The 23,624-nt window shown below is 37.8% G+C and overlaps 2 protein-coding genes across 2 annotated transcripts; one reads left to right on the top strand and one right to left on the bottom strand.

Moving 5' to 3' along the window:
* Positions 1 to 2,098: 2,098 nt before the first annotated feature.
* Positions 2,099 to 5,094, bottom strand: mmp13b (matrix metallopeptidase 13b). The gene is made up of 11 exons (XM_031758459.2): positions 4,996 to 5,094; positions 4,723 to 4,833; positions 4,401 to 4,528; positions 4,149 to 4,297; positions 3,915 to 4,040; positions 3,657 to 3,812; positions 3,436 to 3,556; positions 3,120 to 3,253; positions 2,877 to 3,036; positions 2,671 to 2,774; positions 2,099 to 2,583 (listed from the first exon to the last, which is right to left on the bottom strand). Exons 1-11 carry the CDS (start codon positions 5,086 to 5,088, stop codon positions 2,483 to 2,485), a joined length of 1,383 nt encoding a protein of 460 aa, XP_031614319.1. The 5' UTR covers positions 5,089 to 5,094; the 3' UTR covers positions 2,099 to 2,482.
* A 12,494-nt stretch (positions 5,095 to 17,588) lies between these two features.
* mmp20b (matrix metallopeptidase 20b (enamelysin)) lies at positions 17,589 to 23,596 on the top strand. The gene is made up of 11 exons (XM_039622385.1): positions 17,589 to 17,599; positions 17,762 to 17,841; positions 18,642 to 18,880; positions 19,700 to 19,848; positions 20,147 to 20,272; positions 20,368 to 20,526; positions 20,628 to 20,790; positions 20,925 to 21,058; positions 22,062 to 22,218; positions 22,778 to 22,881; positions 23,283 to 23,596. The coding sequence occupies exons 3-11, from the start codon at positions 18,690 to 18,692 to the stop codon at positions 23,381 to 23,383; spliced, it is 1,284 nt and encodes a 427-aa protein (XP_039478319.1). The 5' UTR covers positions 17,589 to 17,599; positions 17,762 to 17,841; positions 18,642 to 18,689; the 3' UTR covers positions 23,384 to 23,596.
* The last annotated feature ends 28 nt before the right edge of the window (positions 23,597 to 23,624 follow it).

Consider the following 23,624-nt stretch of genomic DNA (forward strand, 5'->3'; position numbering starts at 1 on the left):
CTGTAATTATGTCCACATGATTGAGCCTGTGGATTATCCTGCTTGGTTGGGACTGCACTGTTTCCTGAACTACAGCTAGATATACTTTGGTGACCTTTTCAAAAGTGGACAGCTCACGCAGTGGACACGATTCCTTGCTTTTCTTAACACTGCTATTCTTACACTTTCTATTCAGGTAGCCGGCTGTAACAGGTTGAAGGAGGAAGATGGTGTGTAGAAGATGGTGTAACTGACTAGTTTGTTTGATTAACAGGAGCCAATGTTCAGACTGAAGCTTGTTTGTTCTGAAAAACATTTGTTTTTTCTGTACACTGAGGAATGGATTAGGCGGCACTTTGTGGTGTAGAGACTGAAATCTAAGCAGCAGGTATTGACATGATTTAGCATATTAATTCTGCATAGCAGTCATTTAATCTGTCCCAAAAATACCTTTGGGAGTCTGATCAAATCAACCTTTTTTATTCTGAAGTGGACTGTGATGTACTCAAGCCTTTAACAGGAGTGCCCTCTAGTGACAAATATAAGCAACTACATGTAAAAGTTTCAAAAGATCTTAATAAAGTGGACAGTGCCTGCGTTGTGCCAAAAAACCACAAGCATTGTCCCAAAAATTGATTTTTTGTTTTTTATTTATTGTTCTTTCTGTCATTTTGAGTCATTTTGAGCCAGAAATTAGCACCGTCAAAACTACTTTATCTTGAAAAAGACATTAGAAATGTCTTTTTCAAGCTAGATCTGGTGAAGAGGGTGACAGGAAATAGGATCACAGTGCTATATAAAATATTTTAAGTGGCCAATGACAAGATTGATTATAATGTAGGTTACTACTTGCAAAGCAGGTCATTTCTTTATTTTTTATCTAATCCCGTCATGAATCCTATTCATTACAGTCTATTTATGAGTATAAGTAAAGAAATTATACATAAAACACATAGAAACATCAGAAATCACTTTCTTGCACAACATGTTAAGACACAACACAACAAGTAAGTGCAATGCCAAATACAGCTTGTCCTGAACAACACAAGCTCACAATGCTCTGCAAGCTTGAATCATCTATTAGCTCACTCGAAGGCTCCAGGAATCATTACAGATGCCTGGAAGAGGATTATGAACAAACCTATTAACGGGTTCATCTGTCTGACTGCATTTCATTATGCATGGCCAGGTTGTTATATGTAACCATGCAACAGATGTCCAGCTGCTTTAAGCTTTTTATCAGTTGAGCCCACTGATCACACCGCACTAACACAGTCTGTCAACATGTGGGGAGTTTATAACCACTGCCACTACCCCTCTTTAGTATTGTACCATAATAATTGTAATAATAATAATAATTCCAGTATTAATCAAACTTTTCCAGCTTTATTTTAATCATTGTAATTCAAGAAACTTGAAAAAAGGGAAACAATAGTTTAATTAAATACTGAGTTCACAGAGCAGTCAACCAGAAAGTCCAAAATAAAGCTCATAAACCGCATCTACTTTCTGTAAGATGGACGGTCATATGTACTTAATCTGTGCCAGTTTAGGCTTCGCCATGTGAGGATGAATACGCCAGGAGTATCCACAGCGAGGTGTTAAAATACAGCACGATGAACAGTACACGGTGAATTTACAGAGCTTTTATTTTGCTAGAGCTTGTTCACAGATTGTGTCAAGTTGTTATAGATTAGATATCGTGGTTAGACCTTTCCAGAGTGATGAAGAACCTGATCAGGCTCATGTTGTACCTGTCTTTGAAGATGATGGTTTCGACTCTGAGCTCTGTGCAGCATCAAAAGTTAACGTGGGGGGTCACACTTTTTCAGGGCATCAGGTCTCAGATTCACTTTCTTTGGGTTTGGACCTGTGATTGATGGACATGTGGCATTAATCTACCATTTATGACAAAGAAGTCCTTAGTTTTTCCCGAAAATAATCTTACAACCAAACAGTAAGTTAGATTGTGTACACTCCTACCATAGAAGGCTTGAATTCCTTAAATATGTAAGAAGTTTTTAATCAAATGTGCAAAATACCCCCCAAATTTTGTTTACCAAAATTATAATAATAATTAAAAAACATGACTTCATTCATCAATAATCAAACTTTATTTCAATTAATTAAAAAACTGAGAAAAGTCAAAGGAAGCACAAAAACTGTTCGGTCAAATACTGAGTTCACAAAGCGTTCAAAGAAAAAAGAAGATCCTGATATCCAAAATAAAAGTCGGGACAAGTATATTGTTGTAAAATAAATATGAGAAAACATTTCTATGGAATTTTCCAGCATTCTGTGTCCAGCACTATAGTTAAAATAAAAATCTCTATAAAGTTGAGTTCTTCCTTCTAAGCTCTGAAGTTTCCCTGCTGATACACTGGACTGTCTTTCCACATTTTATTGTGATATGTATTTATGTGCATAGTTTGTATCTTATTTCTCAAAACCAACTTTAATTGAAATCAATATAAGTCGTCGCTGGATCCTGTGGTCCGTCTCATCAGCAGTTGAGAATGGAGTTGGCTCTTTGGATGCGAAAAACCTTCTTTGAGTTGTAACTGTACTCATACTGCAGGTGTTCATGGAAGAAATACAAGTATCCTGTAACACAGAGATCAGTGTTAGTACTGGTGGATAAAAATCGTACCTTTGGATACTTCTTCTACTTAGAGTGTGACTTTATAATACCATAGTGATAAGCAGCAGCGTCGACCTCATCCTCCATTCCAGGAAAGTCCTCCTCAATGGATCGTGGGTAGCCACTGTCCATGGTTTCTGTTGTTTCATCATAGCTGTGGGTGACACATAACCATTTAGTCATTCAACAGTGTTGAGTCTGATCTCTGACAAAGCTGCAGTGTGACCATTACAATCACTCCTATGTCTCCACATACCTCCAGTAGTCTTCATCGGTGAACAGCAGAGTTTTCCCAGTGTCTTTGATGTGCACGGCTGCATCTACTTTCCTGACGGTCTTGGGAAGACCAAGTTTATGAATGTATTTTGGGTAACCATCCACAAGGTTGTATCCATTCAAAGCCCACATTCGGATCCCTGGTGAAACGTGGAATAGGTTTACAATGTACACGCACTCTACAGTTTATTAAAGAAATAACCAGAACATGTAAACTACTCACCACTAAATATGATGACCAAATCCTTCTCTGGGTTCTCATAAGCTGCATCTACTTTGTTGGGAATAGATGGCCATGTGGACTTAATCAGAGTCAATTCAGGCTCCACCATCTGAGGATGTATGCGCCAGTAGTATCTGAAATGAGGTGTGAAAAAACAGCACGATGAACAGTACAGAATTTACAGAGCTTTTATTTTGGTAGAGTTTGGGTAGAAAATGTAACTCTTTTTCATAGATCGTGTCAAGTGGTTATAGATTAGATATCGTGGTTAGACCTTTCCAGAGTGATGAAGAACCTGATCAGGCTCATGTTGTACCTGTCTTTGAAGATGATGGTTTCTCCTCTGAGCTCTGTGACAGCATCAAAAGTTAGCTCGGGGTCACACTTTTTCGGGGCGTCGGGCCTTGGTTTCACTTTCTTCGGATTTGGGTTTGGACCTGTGGTTGATGGACATGTGACATTAATCTGCTGTTGATGACAACCAGTCCTCAGTTTTCCATAAATTAAGCTTACAGGCAAACAGTACAGTACTCCTACCATAGAGGGCTTGAATTCCTTCAATGTCATCTTCAGCCAGCGGGTAGCCTGTAGTATAGGTGTAGATGGGATACATCAGTGCGCCTGGGTCTGTGGAATGGGACATTCCCAGGGCGTGGCCCAACTCATGGGCTGCCACTATAAACAGGTTGTAAGCTGAAAGAAAAAGATGTTGAATTCAAAATATTGTTGGATAATAGTAATTATCACTAGAAAAAAGTTTAGATATTGCTCAATATTCTTGTGGATAATTCTTACCCGATGAATCTTTGGTCCAGTGTTCATCCTCATCAAAGTGAGTGTCTCCTCCAATGCCTTGGCCAGGAGGGTAGGCATGAGCCAGCAGTCCACCAGGCCCATCAAATGGGTTGTAATCTCCATGCTCTTCAGAATAAAGGGTAGACATTGAGCAGAAATGCACCACAGCAACCCTTCAACACTTGCATTCAATTCAATTGTAATATATCAAAATTCAATCAATAGTTTGTGTACCTTTTGATCCAAAGCTGATCATAATGTCTGCATTGCCCTCGTAAAGCTTCTTAAAAGTCAGAGGAGTAACGTCAGCCCAAACGTTGAGAGCCCTGCGGATGGCTTTGTCTACATCTGCTTTCTTCAGATCTGGTGTGTAATTCACTATCCTGAAACATCAGAGGATATGAGACAGGGGAAAGCTGGTGAATAAATTACACTTGAGCAAAAATACTTGCGTCACCTCTTACATTGTAGCACCTAAATGCATACCTGAATGTGACGTTGTTATTTTCCCATTTGAGGTGTCGAGGGAAGTGATTGTACTCCCCAATGTCTGGAACGCCACATCTGGGCTCCTTCATCACTGCTAAAGTATTGTCATCTAGATTCCCTGTGACCTTTACAAGTAAAAGAGATAGTGGAGAATATGTCATGTGAGTACATATATCGTTTCGATGAACACTTTTGTTATTGTGAGCAGCTGAAAAGAAGCTGGATTCCCTCATAATATTCAACTTTTGAATGGTGAACTTTTAATACGGAATATACTTTTTTCATTTCTTTGGAAATTACTGGTTATATTTTTGAGTACCTCCAGTTTGAAGAATTTCTGCATTTCCTTGATCTTGGCTTGAAAGAAATTTGACGACGTCCGACTACCTTGGAGACCACTTGGAAGGCCATAGAATCGACGAAGGTATTTCTGTTTGATACAGAACAAAAAACTGTGATATGAAGCTCATTTAAAAATCAGAAAAGCTCCAGACCAAACATTCATGCTCATTGTAACAAAAAACCCCAGATAAAATAGAAAAAAACCAGAAGCCAGTTGAAGGCTAGATAATGACTGAACAAGAGCTCTTACCTCAGCTAAAAGCTGCTTGTCAATGTCTTCAGATGACAGAGGCTTAGCAGAGGACTGGGCGGCCAGCGCCAGCAGCAGCACCACAGCGATCATACTTGTTGGCTCACAGTCGTTTACTGTGGCAAAGAAGCTCAGAGGGGTATTTATACTGTGTTGAGACCACTTTTTTCCCCCCAGCTGTTCCATGTGATTTATGTGAAAGCACCTAGCCACTTCCTCTTTTGCCTGCTGAGAATGTGCTTGGGTCTGTAAAACTGCAGAGATTGTGGTTTGAATCTCCTTTGAACTCACAGTTTGATAACACATGTTCTATTTCCTGAATGACCACTACCTCAGACGTTTGGAAATCAATTTACATGGAAATGTCTGTGCGTCAAAATTATGCAATCATGTGTTTGTTTTTCTCAAATGTGAGACATTTTGAAGAGATGCATTTTTTGGCAGAAAATACTGTCAGCCTCATTTTTATAAATACATCACGTCAGTTGTTATTTTCTGTACATCTTCTTCTTAGGATACAGTAGATGACATATAAGTGGCTGACTATAAACAACAGGGGGTTTTGTGAATTGTGGCCTCATGATCGTCTGTGTCTTATTTTAGCTGCACTTGTTTTAGGATGCATGACTAACAAACATACAAAAAACAAAAGGATGTGATGAAAGCACAAACTTTTCATTTAAAAGGTGATTTACATTTTATGTGACATCATGTGGTTGTGGGATGCAAATGTCCTGCATTTGCTTTGGTGAAATCAGCTCATTCAGATGGACAGTACTGTGCAAAAGTCCTAACCTACCCCTCGATTCTTTCATTTTCTAGGAAAATGGGAGATGGTGATATGTCTAAACACTTCTTGAAGGACATTAAAAGCTCTTGTTGGGATGTTGGCTGCCTTTTATTCTGTTCTCTTCAAGAATCCCACACTGATTCAATAATGTTATGATTCAATCATTTCCAGGCTCTGGGGAGGCGAGTCCGTGACTGACAGTTATGTGTTTCTCCATCCAGGCATGCTTTTACTGTATTGACAGTGTGGATAGGCTCATTGTGGTGCTTAATAAATTAAACCATGCCAACCAGACAGTTTCTTAATGACATTGCATGCCATTGTGTGGATCAAAATCAGACTGTCTGTATTCATAATTCCATCAATTTTGACCGGATCTCCCATGACCCTGCCTGAAATGTAGCAACAAACCATGATAAAGCCTCCAACGGGTTTTATAGATGGCTGTAGAGACTCACTGTTGGACCTCTTTCTTGACCTCCTCCATACATATTGACAATAATTGGACCAAAATCTGAATCTTTCATACTTAGATTCATCACTCACGTTCTTCGTTGCCTGACTTTCAAATACTATTCATCTGCTGTCAGTTGTTTTTGTTTTGTTTTTTAGACTAACAATTTTTTCTTTTTCTGTCCTCTGCATGTCCAGTTTCCTTTGAGGACACCGTATAGAGATATGCCAGGTTTTGGGCTATTAGTAAGTTAGCTGGTCCAAAAAATGCTATTTAATGCCCGTCAAACTCTGTTATCTTGGGAATTTTTCATGTATTCAACAAAAGAAATGGCAACAAATGATGTGCCTTTGTGACAAAGTGGCTAAAGATCCCATTTTAAACTGTTCTTTTGCTAAGTTGTCTGTTGTGCTGAGTAAGGTAAATGTTTTATGCTTCTATGCTTTTACGCTTTTATGATTCATAGATCAGTGTTAGGTGGTTAAAAAAAATTCCTCTGAAAATGGTCAGGTCCAAGAACTGGATAAGAAAAATAGAGTTGTAGATTCTCAGGAACTGCGTAGAGGATTTGGTCATAGCTGAGGTAAAAACGTTGCACATTAAAATTAGAATATTTTATTGTTATGATATATGAATAAATAGAATCACATAATTAAAGAGTCAAGATTATGAAGGTTTTATTATTCCTTTTATCATGAATACAACATTTATTGTAAGCTGACATTTTTAACCATTGCTCGAGGATTGCTCTGGGATCACATGCAGCTCTTTTCCCCATCTCCAGTTATGACAGTGCTTTACTGTAGCTATATATGGACCAGTCATGCCTAGGCGTGTATTTATTCTTTTTTTTTTTGTAATTTTGGATTTTATTTTGTTCCACTTTGTTGGTATTTTCATATTTAATTTCATTATTTACACTCTTAGTAATGCATAGAGGTTAATTTATACGTCAGCAAACGTAGCAAATTTCAGTATAATGGGACCAATGGGACACGGTCTCTATGGGAACTTTCTAAACATTTAAAGTCACCCTGTGTAACTGTGTAAGCGGTCTCTAGCAGCATATGTAAAGTGATTAGACAGAAGAGAGATGTCCTTCCCACCCACTATGTTCAAATATGGTGGGGGAACATGGCCATTTCCACAAACAGCAAACCCACTTCTATTTATTTTATATACATTAATTATAAGTTAATGAGGATGCATAAGTTTGTTGAAAGATGTAATTACATGCTATTCTATGTATATTTCTTAGCATAGCATGGCTTTCTTTCTGTTAAATAACATCTAAACATTACAGACTGTACCTTTAAAATACCTAAAGGTCCTCAAGGAAAGTACAGACATGCTGGCTATTAGCCTACTATTACTCCATCCCGCTAGTGTCAATGAGGAGTAGCAAAGCTTTGTAATTATTTGCTCCTTGTGCAACAGTGGAATTCTTTAGGCAATGAAAACAGACAACTCACTCTCCAAACTGAGAAACAGCTGCACTATCTGAAAACAAATGAATAAAAATTAAGACAGACCAGTCCATATGGGCATAAAAAGTTTATTTTAGACTTAAGCATTAAGAACTGTGTTCAAATAAAATTGCTGCCAAAGTTTTATCAAGACCATTAAGCAATTTTGTAACTCCAGTTATTAGCAAACATACTTTTGGAAATGATCTTCTATTAATTTCTAGTAACAATGTTTCGGTAGATGCATCAAGTTTTGCATTTAAACTGCTGCACTGTTGGACAAAACCAAGTCTTAGAGACTGTTTTACTGTAAGAAGTTCAGGTTTTAAATGATCATTGCAGTAACAGTTTATGTACCTCCTGATTTTTTTTATTTTCTTGTGTATAATCTCCCACCTTTGTCTTAAAAGAAGAAAAACATAAAACAAACAGGAATTGTTGCCTGGACTACAGACATACTACAGGCCATCTGTATTTCATTTGTGATATCTTGCGACCACACAACAGCATCCATATTTGGAGTAGCATCATGGCTTTTAGACAGCGGTTGAGTCCTCCTGACTCATTTTAGGGGAAGTAGGCAGTTAGGGGGATTTTTGGTGTATTTTAAAAAGGTTATGAACAAACACAAAACATACACTGACACACACTTAAGGTAGACATCACTGATCAGTGCTGTGACCCATTTTTTTAACATGAAAAATGGTCCTGATCTAAGATGTAAATCTGTTAAATCCAAATAGACAGCTCATTAAATAATATAATGTTATTCCTATCATATTGTCCTAACCTTTCACCCAGATTTCAGCAAAACAGGAGATGTATTTACTGGACTCTTAAAGCACACTGTAGACCTACTGTATGACCATTTTAGACACTTTTCAGGTAGTGGAGCCTAACCCGGCTGTCTTAAGGGGAGAGGTGGAGTACACAGTACAGGTCAGCAGTCCTTTCCTGGCAAGCCACTTTCAAATTATGGAGAAACCATGAAACGATCACATCATACGTTATTACTTTGCCCCCTTTGTAAAATGAAAAAAAAAAAAAATGAAATAAATAAATAAAAGTGTACACTTCTTAAAGTAAACAACAGGATATAATACCAGGAATAATTAGCTCATCATTACAAAGGCGCAGTAGTAAAATGCAATGCAATGCTATTTTTGATACCATTTCCACTACACTTTTATATGCTTTTTATTTGCAGTGTGGCATTATTAGTAATAATAAAAACAAATGTTACATATGAGAGTTAGCAAAAATATTGAGGAAATGTTAGAGAAAAGGAGAAAAAAGAGAAAGCACTTAGGAAAGAAATGAGAAATTAACTTTTTGTCTCATTATTCACTTTAAGAGTGATAAGTACGTCTAGGCTTCCCGAGTTTTTGTCAAAAACAGTTATTTTGGTCATTCCCATGTGTTCTGGGGGAAGATTTACCCAATGACTGATGCATAACGATTGCTTCGATTTCTAGTTGTGTAGGATGCTTTTCTTGGCAGTTGCTAAGATAACCAGTGTTGGTTTCATGTGTTATGGTGGAAGTTCAAGTAAGGATAAACCAACAAGTACGTATATTGGCAAAGAGAGGGGATGTTGCTACTACCCGAGTAGCGCCTCTGTGTTATCTTAAGCAACAAGAGTGGAGACAGTCGTCTGTATTGGAGAGATGGGCTGTTTGTACTTATACAGTAAAAAATAGATGTAACTAATTGTGAATGAGCCATAAATTGCGGTATTAAAAAAAGATTTGACAAATATTGAAATCAAGATGATTTTTATTAATAACAAATATTAATATAATAAACCACTTTTCAAAATCTACCAAAAAGTTTTTCACAAGAGCAACAACTCAAAATCAAGTCAGAAAACCATCAAGTCTAAAAGAAGCTTCGACCCAGTGTTTTTAGTTTGGGTTTCACTTTGGTTCTTTTGTAGTATTAGTGAGATAGTTTTGTCCTGTTTTGTAGTATGTTTGAATTCTAGTTTATCTTTGTTTGTGATCCTTTCTATGTCCTGTTCTATGCTTTGACCCCCTGTCTGTCAGGTCTCCCAGGACTCTGTTTTGTTACATTTGTTTGTTTTAGTCCAGGTCTCAGTGATAGTTACAATAGGACAGAATTGAATGGGATACAATAGGATAGCTCTTTATTGTCATTTTACATGTGCAATGAAAATTGTGAATAATGAAAGTTCCAGTTTTACTTCCTGTTTTATTTAGTCTTTCAGCTCATGTGCATTATATTCACTTTTGCCTCCCCTTATCTCATTAATTTGATGAATTAGATTGAGTTCAGCTCTGTTCTTTGTTCACTAATTACCTGGCTTATATCTGAGTCTCCTTCATGCTTTATGCTGTGTGCTTGTTTGTTGGTCTGTTGTCCTTTAGTCCTAGTTTTCATTCTTTTTCGCTTCTGACCTGCTGTAATTGTGTTTGTTAATCTGTGAGCTCCAACCCAATAAAACTCCGCTAATGAATTTATTTCTGTCTCCTGAGTCCTGGATCTGGGTCCACACTCTGCCTTCCTCGCATGGGTCCAAGACAGAAGTGTCATGAGCTGTGGAGTGGAGGAATGTTGAGAACACAAGGCCAGACACTTCAGTCAAAATGAGTAAACTCAAAACATGTTTTTTATTAGGTTGACTCACGCAAAGAATACAAAAATCAATTAAAGTGATTGTAAAATGCTCTGGGAGCCAGTACGAAGTGACAGAAAACAATCTGAGGCAGAAACTCCAGTATTAATATTAAATATGGGCTCATCCAGTATGTTCAAACTTACAGTGAAACTCTGCGAAAGGTCAAGGAAGAACTGTTTTAATCATGTCTTTCATTTTTTTGTGTTAAGTCCATTACCTTTGTGTCTAAAAAATGCAGTGTAAAAATGTCTAACTGCCTGAAATGGCTTACGATTTATTAACTAATACATTGTTCATATACTGTACACGTGCTTCTCACTTTAGCTGAACGTCAGAAATTTTGACGCTTGTCTTGTTTCCACAGAATTGCAGAATATGTCTCAAGGCCTACTCGTGAATATTTCAGAACCTCCTCCTTGCAACACCCTGTGAGCAACATGACATTTGAAATGTGAAGCAGCTCAAAAACATTTGTTACAACATACAAACTCAAGATGGCAAATATCCAGCGCCATGTGCGCTGACGAGCATCCGTGTCTCCATGATGTGTTTCTACAAAACCTGTGAAGAAAGGAGAAGTGTGATGAAACTTCATGCGAAATAAATCCCAGCATATAAACAGTACAGTAGCTCACAGCCGAAGTGTGGGAACTTTTGTGTGTGTGTTTTGATAGAGTCAGAAGCATTTTACTTTTAATGGTTTACAGTGGTAGAAACCATAGAACTATTGTTGCCAGTGTACTACATGAGCCTCTAAACACGTTTTAATTAGTGTTATAAACTTATGCATGGCATGATCTGTTACTCAACTACTTTAACCAACTTGCATATGAGGTCACACTGTCAGCAGAAAATAATGATATGGGAAGCAGTCGAATTCACTTATTTGAAGAGAGAACAGCCATAGATATACTGCATGCCTTATTAGTACCATAGTGCCATTTGATCACCGGGATTGTCCTCCAGGATTTATCCAGCCTGAGGTTAGAATCAGAAACTTTGTTGTCATTATGCCAAAAGCACAACAAGATCACATGCAGTCCAATTCAGTGCAAAGAAAGTAATCTATCTATTTTATTAAACTTTTTATGTTTATATGTGTGTGTGCTTGAGTCGTTATTGAATGCAAGGTTGTTCACAGCTTAAGAGTAAGATAGGAATGGGGGGAAATGCTAACAGTTCAGGATTCACATTAATGTTAGTCTGCTGTTATAAGAGAATTGCAAAATGAACATCAAATTCTGTGATATATTCATCACACAATATTACATAGTTTTCATCCACATTCAAAAATATACAAGAGATTAGTTAGCACATACTAATTAAGGAGGATGACCAAGGGGGTTGGTCCGTCTGCAGCTGCACACTGTTTTCCCAGCAGAGCATGTAGCAGCAGCTTTTTAAAATCATCTATTCGTTTCCATAGGCTGCTCTGTAACATCTGTAATCTAAAAATGTGCGTTCTGTTTAGGGAAAAAAGGGGCCGACAACATGGAACAAGAGGAAGGTCTGATGTCCCACTTTTCCAGTAGCGCTTGAACGCAGCCTGCATTTGTGGATCTGTTGGCGGCGTAAACCGGTTAAACCCCAGGTCGAAATATGACGTAATCTAGGTATCGCACATTTAATATTCTGCAAGTGAGCGAGATGGATGTCACAAATACTTTTGGACAGGCCTTTATAAAATAGTTTTACATGTTTTCAAACTGAGTTCAGTGTAGTCTGGAGTCAGAAAGACTACATTAAAAATAAAAACAGTACAAAAAAAATTAATTGTGTGGGAAGGAAATGCTCTACTGATGCAAATTTGTTTTATTTGCTTCCTCCTAATGAGCAGCAAAACAAACCGAGGAGGAGAGAAATCCCTCAAACAGGCCCAGGCCTAGTGGACAACGAAAGAGGCAAGAATTTCCATGTACTGTCAAAGTTAGCTGGAAGAAGCCAAATTCTCTGATGCTATTGGAGTTTTGGTAAATGTTTTGGTAAACCTTTATTTAATGAATATGTATTTTCGCTTGTGAATTACTTGTTGTTAATAAACTTTAAAGCAAACATATCCATAATTATTTACTGTATGTAGTCACCTCCAGTCTGAACAATGTCTGCATTTTCTTGATCTTGGCCTGAAGGCCTTCTACCTTGCAGACCAGTTGGAAGGACAACATCCTGCAGTTATTTGTTGCAGTTTCACATGTCTTCTGAGCAATCCCAGCCATTCTTCTTCTTGAACCTCTTTAGGTCTTCCAGATTTGATGGTCTTCTGCCATGGACCTTGGGCATCAATTCACCCCACAAATTTTTGATTCAAGTCAGGTCAGAGGAATCTCAACTGTGCAGGCCAGTCATTCACATTTGCTTTAGTTTCTAGAACACACCGGGAGTGGTGTATGTTTTGGATTGCTGTGTTGGAAGACAAAGCAATGACCCAGACCCAGTTTTTCTGCTGTCTGCTTGAGGGTTTCTTTCAAAAAACTCTTTCCTCATGATTCTTTCCACCTTGACAAGATTCTCAGTTCCAGACACTCTGAAGTATCCGGCAGCGTAATACTCCCACCGCCGTGCTTCACTGTAGGGACGCTGTTCTTTGGGTTGTACACCTCACCCTTTCTTTCTTCAAATGTAATCAGTGTTTCTGTGGCCAAAGAGATCTAGTTTTATCTCATGCATACTACAGTGTATGCATAATCTTTCTCGAGGTTGTCTTTATCATACTTCAGTCTGACTTGAAGGTGTCTCTTTTATAGGAGTGGAGCTTTACGTGGTCTAAAAAACAGTCCATTCCTGTGGAGGGTTTAGTGATGGTCTTCTTTTAGACCACAATTCAAAACCCTCATTTTTAACTTAATGTTATAAACTTTGAGGATTACAAAGTTAAACTGTCTGACACAGGGCTAAGTCTGAGGTAGAAATGATAATAAAAATAAATGTTACATATGCGAGTTTGTAAAAAAAGAAAAAAGAAAAGGGATTTAAAGAAAATAAGAAAGAAAAAGTCAGGAATAAGAAATAACTTTTGTACAAATGTTCACTTTAAGAGTCAGATTTATGATAAATGAAGTCCAGGTTTCCCAAAATGAATGCATTTGTTTTCACAAACAGGTCACTGACATGTGGTATGAGGAAATATTTACCCAATTGTTGATGCTTACAGATTTTCTTGATCCTTTTTTGGCCGTTGCTACGCTAACCAGTGTGGGTTTTATGTATTTTGGTGGAATTTCAAGGAAAGGATAAACCAACAAGTATGCATACTGGCAGCGAGAGGGGATGTTGCAACCCAAGGCTGAAGAGCACCTCTGTGTTACTCTATTTGTACTCATATGGTAACTGCTGTGTTGTTAAGACCAGTTACTGAAAGCTACGTATATGAGCTAATTATTTGGCCTTATGTTAGCTGTTAGTGAAAAAATAAAAAATAATCTGTTTTCAGGGGGCAAAATAGTTCCAGATTCACAGTAATGTTAATCTGATATTATCAGAGAATAGCAAATTGAACATCAGTGTTCAAGTGTGAGATGCTTTCATCACACATTACATCCATTTACAAAATATACAAGAGGTTAGTTAGCACATACTCCCTTCAGAGGATGAGCCACAGAGTTGTGTAAGAAAACGTGTGAATTTAGGCAAAAAGTAAAAAAAAAAAAAAAAAAAAAAAAAAAAAACACAGAACAAACAAAGAACATGAACACAGAAAAAGGTCTAGTCCCGCTTTTCTATTAGCGCATGCAACTTGCATGTGTGGATCTATGCGAAGCTGTCAGCATGAACAGTCCCAAAACCCTGTGTACGGACATGATGCGATCTATCTGACACGTGTGTTTAATGTTCTGCAGGTGAACAAGAAGTACTTATAAAATAGTTTTTTAGCTTTACATGTGTTCAAAGTGAGTACGCAGTCGTGAGTACTCAATAGCAGAAATCGTTGCACACATGCGTAGATGTTAGTTTATAGTTGTGCATCATGTCACACTTATTTGTAACCCTTTGAGACAAAATTAAACGTAGGCTGGAGTGAGAGGCTGCATCCTGTGGAAATGGAAATCAAGCAAAAAATAATTTGTGTGGCAGGAAAATTTATGTAAAGATATAAACACATAAAATGATACAAGGAAAAGCCCCCCACTCCACCCATACATATATGTGTTTTTATATCCTTGTTCAGACACCTTATTGACATAATGCTTTCCATAGCTGCTTACCCTAACCCTAACCATCAAAAATGAATGCCTAACCCTGACCCTAAACCTAACCATAACCTCATTGTAGCCCTGACGCTAAAACCACATTTCAAGTCTCAAAGATGCCTTCAAACTCGTCACAATAACGGTAATACCCGTACACACACACACACACACACACACACACACACACACACACACACACACACACACACACACACACACACACACACACACACACAACAAACAACAAAACAAACTAAGTGAGAAGTGACAGACCCATTTCTGTGCTAAGGATATCCGGGTAGCTCATATATGACTCATGCTGGATGTTTAGCATTAATCACCATTAATTAAATTGTTAGTCATCGTTGTTACTTTAGCACTTTGATTACATACAGACTATATTCAGACAGTGAAATCTATAACTATATGACAGCCCACTGAAACATGTTCAATGAAATGTTGGAGTGGAACTGAAAAAAAAGTACCTCAAACATGAAGTATGAAGGTGTCTAAATATAACAATAACCCTTTTGTGTTAAGTCATTCTTGTTTACATAAATACACTTGAACAACAACAGAAGAGTCCAAACCAAAGTTCTTTCTAGAAAAGGGCGTTTACGTTCCGGATCTGCAAAAATAACCCTGATAAAGATAGGTGGATGGGAATGGACAGATGGATAAATAAATAAAAGTAAAATAAATTAAAATAAAGACTGTTTTAAAATGTGTGCAAAACTGGGAAAAGTGTGATTTGTTTTGCTAAAGCAGTTAACTGCAGAAAGTGTCAGTCATTTAGCTGTCATGAACATGTGATGATACTTCATAAATCATGGTGCGCTGCTCAAGTATAGAACCTGAACTCTGTGATCGACTGAAAACGTGGATGAATGTACTGAAGGGACACCACAGGGGGGCAGCAGAAACTATAATCAGGAGCTTGAACGTTTTGTTTGTTGAAATTTGAACATCTGATCTTTTTACAATGTTATCTTTGTTGAAAACAGACATTTATTAACAACATTTGGTGTCTTCATCTCTCTCATCTGACATCTTACATGTGTGGAAGGATGCAGCACATTCCATTGCATTGTTATACCACCACTAGGGGGAGCCAAAGTAAGACCTCTTTGCCTGCAATTTTACATTGACTGACTTCAAAGGGACAGTTTGTGGTCGCAGTGTGTTTTCTCATTTTTAAAAACTGAAACACTGAAGCCTTTTTTATTGAAAAAAATTATAGTAAAAAAAGGACATGATTCAGTTACAATAACAATTTTAATCATTTTTTTGAAGTTCTTTTGAAGTTTGTGATTGACAAGCAACACAATAAACATTTTCCTTTAAATTATGGTAATAATATTATTTGGAATTCATTTGGTCACTGAAGTTGTCTATTGATAATCGCTGATATTATAACAACCCTTGTTATTGACAGTGCCTTACTGTAAACTCATCTGTCAGGTGTTCAAAATTTTGTAACTTTCAGGTTTTATACTTTTTAACTCAGTTTTCAGGTTTTGTCATATCTGGCTGTGTGGCAAGCAGGATGTGGACCCAAACATCTTAAGAAAATCAGCTTTAATGCTGAACTCAATGCAAAGTAACAAGACAGAGGGGAAATAAAATTACATTTAAAATAAATAAATAAAACATGTCACCAAACACAAAGCAGTAATTAAGTAAACAAGAACAACAGACTAACATACAAACTTAACACAACACAAGGGGGAGACTATGACAGTAACAGGAGGCTAAATAGAATAAACAATAAAATACTAATAGCAAAACATGCTCTAACTGAAACAAGAAATTAAGGCTCAAGACATTAAGGTGATATCAAATACAATAATAAATTAAATTGAAACCTCTGGGTCCAAAACCCAGGATCAGGTTTATTTAAATCGGGGGTAGAGGGGAAGGAGAAGATAATAACTCGTAACAAACTGGATTGATCCTACTTGTGATCCCAATCAGCTTGTAACCTTGCAGCTGCTGCCTGTGACCTCTTTCATCATGGCTGCTTTAAAATGACATTAGTGCCTCCTCTTTTCTGCTTGGAACACAAAATCTTCTGTTTATCTCACTGGTCAGGGTTGGGGTTAGGTGCCCGTATGGATGATGTGCAGCAGCCTGGTTTTGAATTCAATCTGGGGCTCTTTGCTGTGTTACACCTCCTCCTCTCTTTCTAGTCTACTCTTGACTGCTGAACTGTCAAATATAGACAGAAAAGCCCCAAAATAAATGTTTTAAAACAAAAATCTTTCTTTCTTTCCGGAAAACAGTGTGGGCTACACTGTAAAGGTCAGCTCAAGTTGCCCTACAGTGGTAAGCTGTGTTGGCCCCATAACGCTCCACAATGACCAATCAACCTTAATTGTAGCCTGAAAGTACCACAGCACCACCCTTGCCAGTTTAAGCACCCTGGGTGATGCCCAATGAGGCCTTAATCCCCTCCCTCTCAATTTTGGCTCCCGTTCTGCAAACTCTCTCATTCAGAGTTCTGACATGCATTTGCTAAAATGGGGACGAGTGCTGGCCTCGATGGGGTTATTTTGGGAGACCTCGCAGAATGCGTGGGACGTGTTGCATCAGTCTGGAAGGAGTTTCAGTTGAGATTCCTCTACAGAAGCTCCATCACTATTACTCTATCACTGCTTAGTTATTAATGCTGTAAATATAAACATGTTTACGCCATGCCCATTCATAGTGATGGCAATGAGCACATAGTGAGGAATGTTTTACTGTATGTTGCCTCATGTTGTAGTTTCACCATTGATTTAGGATTATCTGTGAATCAGCGTGTTGCAAGTTAAAAACTCCCACTGCGCCGTGTCTCGCTCTGGTTTCACATATCTGCTGAACTGAAACAAGATTTTGAAATTGGAACTGTGCACTGCTCTTTATTTGATTTAAACCATCATTGGTGCAAACATGTCATGTAACAAAAATGTTCAAATGTAATTTTTTTTTTTTTTTCCTTCTTCTTCGTTTTTTTTTGTCCTTGTGTTTGTTCCAAACCCCTCCCTAATTCTGAAGTGCTGTCAGAGGCTTCCCTGGGATTTGCAAGTGGTATGAGTCACAATAACCATTTAAAAGGCTTTCTCATTAACCAGAACTTCCATCTCCACATGCTTAAACTAGGCCACTGCAATTCACTGCAGCGTTAAGTCTGTGAAATGCATGTCATGCTGCTCTCCTGCTGTGTTCTGGTCTTGCTTGTGCCCGGTCCAGGTTTTACGGCACCCACATTTACACCGAAGGAAGAAAGCACTCCTACACCAGAACCACAGGTTGACTTGAAGCTGGCCACAGTAAGTGTATAATTGCACGAGCTCCTTTTACAAATGTTTTCAGAGTGGACTGCACGTGAATTGATGTCTTGTACGATGCAAAGTCATGGTAAATTGGGGGGATTTTACTGCAGGGTTAAAGAATTTGGAAGGATGCATTATTTCCTGTGCGTATTTTAAGATATTTTCTTTTGTTACATTTGTTTTGTGTGGGTGGAGGGTGGAGGTACACAACTGCACTGCCCTCTCAGCCCTTGATGCTGTTATATTATATCCTTTAAAAGATTTGCTTGGCATCCCCATTTTCACATTCTTCATCCCAATTTAATTCCTTACATCTATTTTTTTTTTTGTCTTTTACTTTGAAGCAAGTTGCTTGTCTTTGTTCCATCTTGTGCCGGCTTTTTATGCAAGTGTAATTGATAGTTGATGCTGAAAATAAGGGCGTTTATGTTGAAGCCATGATAGATCAGTCAGACTTTTTATAGCAGTTCATAATCTGTAATGCATGTTGTGATACAAGTACGTTTTTACTTTTCGCAGTAAGGTTCAGATTAAGAATTTTATATCCAAAATTCTGACTTTAGCTAATTAAATTACTCCAATATTCAGTCAGTTTACACCAACCAGATTTTTATTAATGATTAATTATTGGAATTACAGTAATAAACGTTTGATTATATATATTTCAGTTGCATTTTATTTAAAATGATTGCTTTCTGTTTATTAAAGGTGAGGAATCAGTTTTTTTGTTGAGTGAATCAAACCCTCTTTTGTGCAAAATGCTATCTGATGTGATCTGATCTTAAATCTACTTTAAGGATTATCTCCAGCAATATTACCACCTGCAAAATGATCCTCTGGGGCGCATGAAACGAAGCGGCCCCTCTTTTACCTCCAAGGTGAAAGACATGCAGATTTTCTTTGGGCTGAATGTGACGGGAAGGCTGGACTCGGATACCCTGGAGGTGATGAGGAGTCCTCGATGTGGTGTTCCAGACGTGGAGGAGTATAGCAACACCCGGGGGACGCGCTGGAATAAGAATGTCATCACCTACAGGTATTTACTGTGGTCTTCACTGATGCTTAATGATCATGCTTAATGAAATGAATGTTATATAGTGGGCATGTCTAACCTCAAATGAACTCAGGGGAAATAAAAAAACAAAAAACTGTCTGGCAGTCTTAACCAAACCTCAGAAATACGTGAGGATCATTTTAAGAACACAATAAACCCTTTGGCAAAAACAGGGAATAGCCACTGTCACAAATCATTATGGCTTTTGGTTTGGGACTTCTGGCTTTGAGAGTTACTTTGGGCTTGTTATAGTGCCAAGCTGACCATACATGCTTTAACTTATGTAACACTGTCTGAGACATCCTTACACATTCCTGTGCAAAATCATTTTGAAGCATGCCTGCTGGATTACATACTGAGTAAATGTATAATTAAAGAGTAACAAAGAAAGACCATTGTTGTTGTTGTTATTTAAAAAAAAGACTTCATTCAAGTTAGCATAATGTTTCAGTGTCACAGAAATGTTTATTTCATTAAACCTTGCAGGAATAACCTAACCGTGGCACAGCTCCAGAGCTCTCTCTTTAAAACAGTGAGATAGGGCATTGGCTTTGGTGCATGACTGCACCCCCTGAGTGCCCTTCTCTAGACTATTTAACAGGAAGTTTACACAATAACTACACAATGTATGAAACTTGGTGAGGAGTTGGAGGGAGAAAAAGGGATACCATGCATTTTTGTTGCAGATCTGGATCACATTCAAAAGTTATGAAATAGCGAATTGGCCTAGAAAGGGCTCTCTACGATACATTTGTATTGCGTGTGCAGTTTGATGTTAATCAGCATGTGTTGCTCTTGTAGCATTGGCAGGTACACCAGAGATTTGCCTCGCAGCACTGTGGACTCTTTGATTGAGTCAGCTTTCAGCGTCTGGGCCAGAGCCAGCAGTCTGACGTTTGTCAGGTCAAACGCTCGCAGTGCTGACATCATGGTGGAGTTTGCGAGCTATGGTGGGTTTGTATTTTGTTCTACACGGTGCAGTCATGGATATAACAGAAAGAAAAGAAATTCTCAGCAGCTCTCATCCTATCATCTTAGGCAAATATAACAGAGCAGCAATTGTACACATAGGAAACTGCAGTAGTAATTTCATTGTTAACCAAGGTAGCGTCATCATGCACTGGCAGCTAAACTCAACTGACTCATTCAAATGAGGTGAAGAGAAGCCTATAATTTTCTTTTGGCATGAAAGACAATAGTTTTCTCTTTGGTTTCTGTTTTGTGTTTGGCCTGGATTGTATCATTTAGCGCACGGTGACTTGTTTCCATTTGACGGGCCTGGAAGGACACTGGCTCATGCTTTCGGTCCGGGGTCAGGGATCGGAGGGGACACGCACTTTGATGACGCTGAGCGCTGGACAGCAGGAGAAACAGGTGCTGAACCAATCACACTGGAAATAAAATTGGGAAAAAGAAAGCTGCAAATCAATCACATCTTTTTGAACGCGCTTCTCTTTTTGCTGTTTCAGGTTTTAATCTGTTTGTAGTGGCAGCTCATGAGTTTGGTCATGCTTTGGGCCTGAAGCATTCCAGAAACCGAGAGTCACTGATGTATCCAAACTACAAACCCTTCCGCTCAGCAAACCTGTTATCCAGTGAAGATGTAGCCAAGATCAAAGCACTTTACAGTAAACACTTGCGATGTATTCCTGAGTAATCCTCAAATTCAAATGCAGTTTTTGTGTGAAATAATTCTCCCAATCAACATATCTATATTTGTCTGTGTTAGGTCCTGTCAGAGGTCATCTAAATAATATTCTGACAAACTTTCAACGTAACAACTGGTTGTCTAGTGCACTATTCCCTCAACTCATGCAGGACAAATGTGCAGCAGACCTGACCTTTGATGCAGTTTCCATCCTCGGGGATTCCACCTTCTTCTTTAGAGAAAGGCATGTTGATGAGTAATTTGCTTGACTTTACTCTTTAGTAAAGTCGTCACTGCACCATTAGAAGATGTAAAAACACTATTTAAAACATGAAACATTGTATTTTTTACAAATTAACTTAATAATATTTCCTCCAGGTATCTCTGGATTAAGCATAATCAGCAGGATGACATCAAGGAAGGTCCCATCTCAAACTTTATGCCCAAGATTGAAACCAGCATTGATGCTGCCTTCTGGGTACCTCGCAGATCCACTGCTTACCTTATTCATGGTAACCACACAGTGTCACAGTTTTCAGTATATCTTAGGCTGTGTTGTGCCCTACCCCATATGACTTATAGTGCTCCCAAATAGCTTTCCTACTGCACAAACCTTAGAATTTATATTAATAACTATGCACCTTCATATGCTCCTTCCTATGTGGAGTCCCTCAAGGTTCAATCCTTGAGCCACTTCTGAATTCATTTCATATATTACCTCTGGCTCCTACCATTGCTTTCCAGACTGCATAGCTGTAAATCTCTGTTAAGCCCAACAATCTTGCTTTCCTTCGATTCCTTTTCCGTGAATTTCTGAATACATTTAAAATGTTAGTAATTACATATAAAGCCCTACATTGCAGCTCCTGCTTATGTAGCAGATGCTATGAGACCTTATCTGATCCGAGCATTTTGACTCTTCCACAGTCTTACTTTAAATCCAGAGGTGACCACACTTTTGAGGGTGTAGTGCTTTTTCAGCTTGACTGTTATAAACTCAGTTTTCTAGGTTAGTGTTTCCATAACCTTTCTCACATTCTTTCTCACAGTCTGTGCATGTATGAACAAATGTAAGAATGTAAACTTGACTGTGTGCTTGCATGATAGGATATATGCACTTTCTTTATGTATATGTTTGTGCAAAAAGTACTTTTTAAATGTGATTTAAAGTTATTATTGGTATAATAATAATGTATACGTTATACTTTATTGATCCCCGTGGGGAAATTCCTCTCTGCATTTAACCCATTCACTCTGTGAATTATTATTATTAGTATTATCATTATTATTATTATTATTATTATTATTATGCACAGTTAAACTGTGTAATAATAACATTTAGGAAAGCAACAGCCTCCAAAAATTCTGATGATTGAATCATTTTGACAATAATTTTATTAATGTCAAACAAAAAAGCAAGTTTCAAGTTTTTATTTGCATCTTTATGTGTAAAGCATATGTATATTTTAATAAACAAAACATGCATATTTATAAGGATACTCTTTTCTTGGACAGACTCCATGTTCTGGACAGTGAAAGGCTCTCTTGTGAAGGGAAAGCCCAGAGCACTAAGTCACTTTGGGTTTCCAGTCTGGGTTCAGGATGTAGATGCAGCAGTGCACATCGCCAAAACAGGACGCACTCTCTTCTTTATGCATGATATTTACTGGAGGTAAGACAACAAATGGATGGCATATATCTGATAACGATCGAGTAAATGTATCCCCCACTGCAATTAAAACTTTTATTTGCACGCATGTTCACACATTGGGGCATTTTACTTTGCTGAGCTTGATTATTTGATGTTATTTGACTCAACTGCTTTTGCTCCACAGGATTATAATATCATGCCTTGGGCCATTTCTTTGTTTTTCTTTTATGAGTTCGGGGAAGAAGAGACTTGATAAATGCATGTATGTGGGAACAGCAAATTGAATTAAATCAAATTATACTCTTCTTCTCTTATTTTAGTCACAGTAAAGTGCTGTTTAAAGACTGCGCCGTATTAAATGGAGGTATAATGCCATAGCAGGGACAAATGACAAAGCAGATGTCGATATGGACATTTAAAAAGTTTGGCTCAGATATGACTTAAGGATTCCCTCTGTCATTTAGACCTCACAGAGAGAGGAAAAGGCTCATCGTACACAAGTTACATGTTTAGTCCAATCTTTGAACGACAAACACATGGTTGTGAGTCACGAGTTCTAACAGGGTTACATTACTTGCAGTTACAACGAAAACCGAAAGGTTATGGATTTTGGTTACCCAAGGTACATCAGCGAGGGCTTTCCTGGACTCAACAGCACAATAAATGCAGCTCTTCATAAAGATGGTGAGGAAAATATTACACACTACCAAGTGCATACTTTTTGTTTGATTAAATCTTTCTTTATGCAGTAACTACTTAACATACATATCAACAGTCCTCAAACTAGGTGATAATCTTGTCTGATTGTTTAGGATGTAGTTCTGGCTGTGTTTTAATGGCTTTTGCATTATCATTGGTAGCAAAGAAATGCTCATTTAAATTCAGTATCAACTCTGTGGAGTCTTTTTCTGTAATATATGAGACACTCACTGTGTAAATCATTAACATTAACATCAACAAACTGTAAGGAAACCTAGAAAATCTAACATGAAAAAGCAGAAATGCAGTATGTAAATAATTTCATTTGTATATTAAAAATCAGTTTTTGTTTTTTGTTGTTTTTGTTTTTTCTTTTCTCATCTTAGGCTTCATCTACTTCTTTGTGGGACCACAAGTCTACAAATACGACTACATGCAGAAACTTGTTGTAGGAGTTGAGAAAGCAAATTCCTGGCTTGGTTGTTGAAATACTGTTTGAAATCCATGCAACAATGATATTACCTGAATATCTTGATTAAATTAAAGAGGGCAAATGGAAACACATTGTACTGTACTTCTCAGTTTTTAGCAGAGTTCTATTTAGCAATAGTCATTTCATGTCAAAATAAAGAATTACAATTTAAAACTTGCTATTAGATTTTTGTAGTTTTTCTATGTTAAGTCATATATTCCAATCATGCCTTTGCTGATCAGCTTATGAAGTTTGT

The sequence above is a fragment of the Oreochromis aureus genome, linkage group 14 (genome assembly GCF_013358895.1).
Source record: "Oreochromis aureus strain Israel breed Guangdong linkage group 14, ZZ_aureus, whole genome shotgun sequence".
Lineage (NCBI taxonomy): Eukaryota > Metazoa > Chordata > Actinopteri > Cichliformes > Cichlidae > Oreochromis > Oreochromis aureus.

Excerpts from the sequence above, each read along its gene's own strand:
- mmp20b (XM_039622385.1), top strand. The coding sequence starts at position 18,690 with ATGAAACGAAGCGGCCCCTCTTTTACCTCCAAGGTGAAAGACATGCAG. Across the intron at positions 18,881-19,699 it reads AAGAATGTCATCACCTACAG|CATTGGCAGGTACACCAGAG; the intron begins GTATTTACTGTG and ends TTGCTCTTGTAG. Across the intron at positions 20,791-20,924 it reads ACCTTCTTCTTTAGAGAAAG|GTATCTCTGGATTAAGCATA; the intron begins GCATGTTGATGA and ends TATTTCCTCCAG.
- mmp13b (XM_031758459.2), bottom strand. The coding sequence starts at position 5,088 with ATGATCGCTGTGGTGCTGCTGCTGGCGCTGGCCGCCCAGTCCTCTGCT. Across the intron at positions 3,037-3,119 it reads TTTGGTCATCATATTTAGTG|GGATCCGAATGTGGGCTTTG; the intron begins GTGAGTAGTTTA and ends ACGTTTCACCAG. Across the intron at positions 2,584-2,670 it reads CGCTGCTGCTTATCACTATG|GATACTTGTATTTCTTCCAT; the intron begins GTATTATAAAGT and ends TCTGTGTTACAG.